This window comes from Zonotrichia albicollis, chromosome 13 (assembly GCF_047830755.1).
Source record: "Zonotrichia albicollis isolate bZonAlb1 chromosome 13, bZonAlb1.hap1, whole genome shotgun sequence".
In the NCBI taxonomy this organism is placed as follows: domain Eukaryota; kingdom Metazoa; phylum Chordata; class Aves; order Passeriformes; family Passerellidae; genus Zonotrichia; species Zonotrichia albicollis.
The window spans coordinates 20014625-20022967 of record NC_133831.1 but is presented as its reverse complement, the minus strand read 5'-3'; the positions used below and the strand labels follow the sequence as shown (position 1 = coordinate 20022967).

Below are 8343 nucleotides of genomic sequence, written 5' to 3'. Positions count from 1 at the left end.
TGAGAGTCTAATGAGTCCTTCAAATGGCTGATTTGCACTCAGTGGACAACTAGACAATAAGCAGTATGAATTATTGGAAATCAATACTTTGCTATGGAATTTCATTATGCTCCAATGCCTTCAGTTCATAGTATTTTATATTTTGATGGATTATCTGAAGCAAATGATAATCTAAGACACAGGGATTGATAAAACTCCCCTGTACAGTTTTAAATGGTGCTTTTGACTTATTTTTGTGAAGTAGGAATATTGATCTATTTTCATGCGCAATCTTAGTCTGTTTTAGAGTGGTAGATAAACCCAGTAATTTTAAATAAAATGTCCTGCAGCTTTTTTTTGTATTTACTGGTTGGTTCCTAATCCATCATCTTTTGATGTTTTAGGAGACACAGAAAAGGGTCAAGCAAATCGAACCACTAAGAACAAGGACGCCCATGTCTGTGGCAGGTGCTGTGCTGAGTTCTTTGAATTATCAGATCTCCTGCAACACAAGAAGAATTGTACTAAAAATCAATTAGTTTTAATTGTGAATGAAAATCCAGCTTCTCCTTCTGAAACCTTCCCTCCTAGTTCCCCTTCTGATAATCCTGATGAACAGATGAATGACACAGTTAATAACACAGATCAAGTAGACTGCAGTGACCTTTCAGAGCATAACAAACTTGACAGGGAAGAATCCATGGATGTGGAGGCTTCCAGCATTAACAATAGCAGTAGCAGTTCCAAGAGTGTCAACAATAGTATTACAAGCAGTAACAGCTCCACAATGGGTACCTCAGCTGTAACAACCTCTCTACCTCACATAGGGGATCTGACAACACTAGGCAACTTTTCAGTGATAAACAGTAATGTAATAATTGAAAACCTGCAGAGTACTAAAGTGGCAGTAGCACAGTTCTCACAGGAGGCAAGATGTAATGGGGCATCGAGCACTAAACTCGCTGTCCCTGCCCTGATGGAGCAACTGTTGGCATTGCAGCAGCAGCAGATCCATCAGTTGCAACTGATTGAACAAATTCGTCACCAAATATTATTGTTGGCTACCCAAAATACAGACATGCCAACATCTTCTAGCCCTTCTCAAGGTACTTTACGAACATCTGCCAACCCCTTGTCCACATTAAGTTCCCATTTATCCCAGCAGCTGGCTGCAGCAGCTGGATTAGCACAAAGCCTTGCTAGTCAATCTGCCAGCATCAGTGGTGTGAAACAGCTACCCCCTATACAGCTACCTCAGAGCAACCCTGGCAACACTCTAATTCCATCCAATAGTGGCTCTTCTCCAAATATTAACATATTGGCAGCAGCAGTTACAACACCGTCCTCAGAAAAAGTGGCTTCAGCTCTTGGTGGCTCCCAGCTCACCAACCCACCAGTATCAGCATCATCTTCACCAGCTTTTGCAATAAGCAATTTATTAAGTCCTGCATCTACTCCACTTCTACCTCAGCCCACCCCTAGTAACTCTGTTTTCTCCAGTCCCTTGTCCAATATTGGAACACCTGCAGAGGATTTAAACTCCTTGACTGCCTTGGCACAGCAAAGAAAAAGCAAGCCACCAAATGTAACTGCATTTGAAGCAAAAAGTAATTCAGATGAGGCGTTCTTTAAGCATAAATGCAGGTTCTGTGCTAAAGTGTTTGGGAGTGACAGTGCCTTGCAGATTCATTTGCGTTCTCACACTGGCGAGAGGCCATTTAAATGCAACATATGTGGAAACAGGTTCTCCACAAAGGGAAACTTAAAAGTCCACTTTCAGCGTCACAAAGAAAAATACCCTCATATTCAAATGAATCCATACCCAGTGCCAGAGCATTTGGACAATATTCCTACAAGCACGGGTATTCCTTATGGGATGTCTATACCGCCAGAGAAACCTGTCACGAGCTGGCTGGACAGCAAGCCAGTCCTCTCCACCCTAACAACTTCTGTTGGCCTGCCACTCCCACCAACAATTCCAAGCTTGACCCCGTTCATCAAAACTGAGGAGCCTCAGCCGATTCCCATTAGCCATCCTTCTGCTAGCCCTCCCTGCTCTGTCAAGAGTGACTCGGGAACAGCTGACCCCACATCAAAAATTTCCAATGGACTTTCTGATGAGGTAGAGGCTGGTGCGTTGCCTACCTCAAATGGCAAAACTGAAGAAAACCCTCAAAACTCAAGCACCATCACTAACGTGAGCAGCTCCGTGAGCTCCCCAGCAGCAGACTCGGGCTCCAGCGGTGTCGCCACTTTTACAAACCCACTGATGCCTCTCATGTCAGAGCAATTTAAGGCAAAGTTTCCATTTGGAGGACTATTGGATTCAACGCCAGCATCTGAAACGTCAAAATTGCAGCAGCTTGTAGAAAACATTGACAAAAAGGCAACCGATCCTAACGAGTGCATCATTTGCCATCGAGTTCTCAGTTGCCAGAGCGCACTGAAAATGCATTATCGCACCCATACTGGAGAGAGGCCATTCAAATGTAAAATCTGTGGTCGTGCTTTCACTACTAAGGGCAACTTAAAGACTCACTACAGTGTCCATCGTGCCATGCCCCCGCTGAGAGTGCAACACTCTTGCCCAATCTGCCAGAAAAAATTCACCAACGCCGTTGTGCTACAGCAGCATATCCGAATGCACATGGGAGGGCAGATCCCAAACACCCCGGTGACAGAAAACTATCCTGAGTCAATGGAATCAGATACGGGATCTTTTGATGATAAGAATTTTGATGACATAGACAACTTCTCAGATGAGAATATGGAAGACTGTCCTGACAGCAGCGTGCCAGATACACCTAAATCTGTGGATGCATCACAAGACAGCTTGTCTTCTTCCCCTCTGCCCCTGGAAATGTCAAGTATTGCTGCTCTGGAAAATCAGATGAAGATGATCAATGCAGGCCTTGCTGAACAACTTCAGGCAAGCCTGAAGTCTGTAGAAAATGGGTCAGTGGAAGGGGACGTTTTAACTAACGATTCGTCATCTGTCGGTGGTGATATGGAAAGCCAAAGTGCTGGAAGCCCTGCTGTCTCAGAGTCTACCTCTTCCATGCAGGCCTTGTCCCCATCCAACAGCACTAATGATTACCACAAGTCACCAAGTATTGAAGAGAAACCATTAAGAGCTTTACCAAGTGAGTTTGCCAACGGTTTGTCTCCAACCCCTGCTAACAGCGGTGCTTTGGACTTGACGTCTAGTAACACTGATAAAATGATTAAAGAAGAGTCCCTGAGTATGCTCTTTCCTTTCAGAGATAGAGGTAAATTTAAAAACACCGCATGTGACATTTGTGGCAAAACATTTGCTTGTCAGAGTGCCTTGGACATTCATTACAGAAGTCATACCAAAGAGAGACCATTTATTTGCACAGTTTGCAATCGTGGCTTTTCCACAAAGGGTAATTTGAAGCAGCATATGTTGACACATCAGATGCGAGATCTACCATCACAGCTTTTTGAGCCCAACTCCAGCATCGGCCCCAATCAGAACTCTTCGGTGATGCCTGCTAACACCCTGTCATCGCTCATAAAGACCGAGGTTAACGGCTTCGTGCATGGTTCTCCTCAGGACAGCAAAGAAGCCTCCTCTGGTCTAGTTGCTTCGGGGCCACTGTCCTCTGCCACGTCCCCTGTGCTGCTCCCTGCTCTCCCCAGAAGAACTCCAAAACAGCACTACTGCAACACGTGTGGGAAAACGTTTTCTTCTTCCAGTGCTCTGCAGATCCACGAAAGGACGCACACTGGTGAGAAACCTTTTGCCTGCACTATATGTGGAAGAGCATTCACAACAAAAGGCAATCTGAAGGTACTTTTTCCTCTTACTGTCCTTCGGTTTCATTTTCTCCTTGCTGGGGGTTTTTGATTTTTGACAGCTATTAATGTTGCAGCAGTGGTACCTTGGGTGTTTATGCTGTGACAGTGTGTTTAGTCAGCTCTAGTAGACCTAGATGGCCTCTTGTTGAGTGCTCGTGTTGGCAGCAAGTCTGAGGCATGAGCTGTTTTGATTTAATTAAAATTCATCTACCAGCAAGGCCGGTCTATGCAGAGTGTGAAACAGAACAGCCAAATGATGGTAAGGAGTATTAATTAACAGGGAAATGCATTTTGTAACTCACACACCTCTTCAAAAAGTGAAAGGTTCTTGAATGTGAAGTTTTTCATAATTATCATGTAAGATGAGTGTTTGAAGAAAACTATTAACATAATTCTGGAAATAATGGGCATTACTTTAATTGATTATATAACTAACATTTCCTACTGATATGTGTTTGAAAAAGCAAATATACTCAAGTTTTAGAACACCAGTTGAGCACTTTACTGTGTACATTTTTCTGTTGACAGAGTATTTCTCTAGAGGTTGCTGCCAGTAATGTGAGATGAATAATTACTTTCAGGCCATTCTGTCTATGCACGAGGCCCTCCGATGAGCAATCAGTAAAGGATACTTTCTGCCTGTCTGAAAAGGACGTTTATAGGGTAAAGGGTGTCAAATACAATACTTACCATTGCAATGAAAGTGGACATAGCAATTCTAGCCCTGAAAGCAGCAATTGACAGAATAATGCAAAGTCATTATAAACTAAATACATGTAATAAAAAAAAAGAGTAAGAAGCAATGCATTGATCAGCAGGAGAACAGGTTATTCTGGGTAATGGTGATGGGCTAACCTAGAAGTAGTGTATTATTCCAGAGCCCTGTATCCTCTATCTTTAATGCCATACATTGTGTAACAAGACTGGACATGTTCATGGACTCCTGCTTTTCCCTCTGATCGAAATAAGTTTGAAATTCCTGTCAACTTCTATTTTTTTTTTTTGTTTCTTTCTTCCTTTCTTTCTTCCCAGGTTCACATGGGCACTCACATGTGGAACAGTACTCCTGCAAGACGAGGCAGACGACTCTCTGTAGATGGCCCCATGACATTCCTAGGAGGCAATCCTGTGAAGTTCCCAGAAATGTTTCAGAAGGATTTGGCTGCACGGTCAGGGAATGGAGACCCGTCCAGCTTCTGGAACCAGTATGCAGCTGCACTCTCCAATGGCTTGGCCATGAAGACCAACGAGATCTCGGTCATCCAGAATGGGGGCATCCCTCCAGCACCGGGGTCCCTGGGCAACGGTGGCAGCTCTCCTATCAGTGGCTTGACAGGAAGCCTGGAGAAGCTCCAGAATTCAGAACCCAACGCACCTCTAGCTGGTCTGGAGAAAATGGCAAGCAATGAAAATGGGACTAACTTCCGTTTCACGCGTTTCGTGGAGGACAACAAAGAAATTGTAACAAATTAGGAAAAAGAACTCTGTAAATAACATTCCTGCAAATAGTGCAACCTAGGGTTGCTTTTTTCAAGCTGCAGGCTACAACATTACAAAGACTTTGTTTTGTACCATGTTCTACTTCTAGAGTTCTAAGAGAGCTTATTTATTAGTGATATAACCTTGCTTTGCAAACAAATGCAAGCATTAACTTTGGTCTCCCGTATTTTGAACTAAATACTAATCGACTAGAGTGCTGTAAACTTGCTGTAACATTTATGGCAGTTGCAAGTCTGTTCTGCTAGGTGATCTTATTCTGGCATTAACTTATTTTCTATATCCAGTTTAACACGAACTCTGGTATTGATGCGATGCCTCAGTGATGCATTAGATCTCTAATAAAAATCTGTATATAAATGTACACTTTGATCCTGCTGGAAACTTTATCAGCAAACACATTGTCTAATTTTTCCAGACAGAATTAAGAAAAAGACTGAGAGAATATAGACTGAACAGTGTGGGTCCTTTACACAGCTCAGTTTTTGATTTTTATTATAAAATTAAAACTGCTTTAATTTTTGTAGGTTTAACATTTTCTGTTTTGAACTGTTATTTGTATTGTGCTTTTTACTTGAGTCGTCTTAAATGTTAATACATTTCTGTACAGTAATAAGCACGCGGATTATTAGAGAAGATACTGAAGTGTTGTTTTGGTAGTTGAAACTGAGACGTAACATTTTGCCTTGTAGGTATATTCATTATAGAAAATGTGCTGGACTTTCACAATGCTGCTAAGTATGGCATCTTGAACAACTTCCGTGGACAACTGTAGATGCTCCTGTATATACAATAAGACATCACTTTCATTAAAATGTACATACGTTCCTTACAAGACCAAGCCCTACTCCTTGACCAAGGGAACAAGTATAGTGTTTGTTTATTTTGTATTAGGCATTGGGGGGGACACGGGGAACCTTGGACTGTTACATGCACTTTCTCGGAAAGTTGAAAGGAAAAGAGGTCCAGTTTCTTTAACATTTAATACTTACTAACAGCAGAGATACTGTAATTTTACTCGAGTAATCAAATACATTTTTGCAACAGATAAAAAATTCGCTGTCTCTGTGTTTTTAAAGTGTACTTGTATTTAGTAATCACTTTGTATTATTTAGCCTTTCCCTTGGTTAACATGAACTGTTGAGGTTGTATGTGCGTGTTTATATCTGTAAGTATGGGTATACATATATGTATTGCATATTAATTGCTAGTATATTTTTCATACCCCCTAATAGTGAGAAATTCCTCCTTAACTATTCAACTCCTTCTCATAAAATTGTAGATATTTTGGCATTTTTAATTTGTTTATTAAAAAAAATGCTGCTAGCAAAGACCTTATTGAGCCTAGGTAAGTTTCCTTTGAAGGAAATAATTTATTACGTTTAAGGCTTGATTTGGTTCAAATGCTTTATATTTGATATTAATTTTATTTTATGAGATTGTATGTTTGTGGCATGCTTACGCTGCTATACCTGTGTTAAGATGTCCACTTGCAAGCCTCCATATACTATGTGGGGTTTATAACTTGATTGTAAAAAAACATACCAAACAAAACTAATTGCTTTGGCCTTGCACATGATTTGGCTTCCCTTAAAAACCTGCCATGATCATTAACCTCAATGGGAGTTTGTCAAACATAATTCAGTCCAATATTTTCACCCAGTAGAGTTTCATCTCTTTACATTACAATTTATGAAAAAGAAATCAGATTGGCTGCCTTCAAATTATGCCTTCAAAACCACCAACAGGCATAGCCAATTCTGTGTCCATGTGACTATTTTTTTTAACAATTCCAAAATTCAGGTGTTTTGTGTTACAGGATTATTTTTCAGGATCACTGTGGGGGGAGTTGCCCACCTTTTTAAACAAGAAGTGGTGACTTAGCTCTTCTGATAGCCTGAGCTGCAAATCGGGCAGTAGAAAGGATTTACAACTGAAGAGCTGGGGTGAGAAATACTTTTCTTGAGGACTTTTCCCCTTCCTATGATTATGAATCCTGCATATTAACACTGTAGCCTGGATACCTCTTGGACTTCATGTCTTTGGGACTTTTCCTGTTCGAATGTGATGATTCACCTGGTACATGATATGCATTTTTGTTAACATGTAAGTTGTACGCTAGAGCCAGCTGGCTTGTCAATGTGAATATTTAAGAATTTTAAGTCACCTTTTGGTCTCAGAAAAAGGTAAATTAAAAGGATTTTGATGATTTTATCAATGAAATACTAACTAATTCTCCTTTTAAACTGAGTCGAGATTTGTGCAACAGAAAAGTTGCCAGGGAAGGGTTAGCAGCCCCCAGCGCTCCGGGAGGGTTTCCCTTCCGCGGCTTGAGTTTCAGGAGCGCCTTTAACTTCAGCCCCGGAGCCTCTTCCCACGGGAAGCGGAGCCTTTGTGTGCCGAGGGCAGGCGGGCCCCGCACTCGCGAACCGTCCCGGGCACCGGACACTCCTGCCGGTGGGTAACGTTCGTGCTTGGCACAACCGGGGACTGAAAACCAAACAATACCAGAAAAAAAAACTAAACAAGGAGCGATTTTCTTTCTCGTACCCTGGGGAGTCCCCCCGGCCCGTTCCGTGAGAGGGCCCTGCGCGCACAGCGCACACCGCGCTCGGCGGAGGGGCGGCTGCCTGAGGGGATGCGCTGCCCCGGCCCCCGCACTGCCCGGCTGACAGCCCCTTCCGTGCCCCGGCCCTTCCGAAGCGTTTCGCTGCGGTCCTGGCGGCTCGCCGGGACAGCCTCCCAGCCCTGAGCCCGGCCGGGCGGGGTTCCCGGTGAGCCGGGGCGCTGCCCCGCCGTGCTCTGCTTCGCTCCGCGCTGCCGTCGGCAGAGGTGGGTGCTGGCCGGAGGAGCGGCCCGCGGTCCGTGCTTCATCCCTCTGTGCCGGGCTGAGGGAGAGTGCCCGGGCTGTGCTGGGCTGAGCCATGAGTGCCCGGGCTGTGCCGGGCCGAGGAATGAGTGCCCGGGCTGAGCCATGGCTGCCCAGGCCGAGGGATGGGTGCCCGGGCTGCGCCGCCCGCTGCACGGAAGGTGCCGGGCCGCTGT

At 43.8% G+C, this 8343-nt stretch overlaps 1 protein-coding gene across 6 annotated transcripts in view; it reads left to right on the top strand.

Moving 5' to 3' along the window:
• Nucleotides 1–7544, top strand: part of SALL1 (spalt like transcription factor 1) — an 18411-nt gene extending 10867 nt beyond the window's left edge. For all 6 annotated transcript variants that reach the window (XM_074551205.1, XM_074551204.1, XM_074551203.1 and 3 more), the window contains 2 exons: nt 384–3793; nt 4834–7544. In XM_074551205.1, coding sequence (XP_074407306.1) covers nt 384–3793; nt 4834–5274 — 3851 coding nt within the window. In that variant the 3' untranslated portion in view covers nt 5275–7544. The remainder of the gene's footprint in view (nt 1–383; nt 3794–4833) is intronic.
• The last annotated feature ends 799 nt before the right edge of the window (nt 7545–8343 follow it).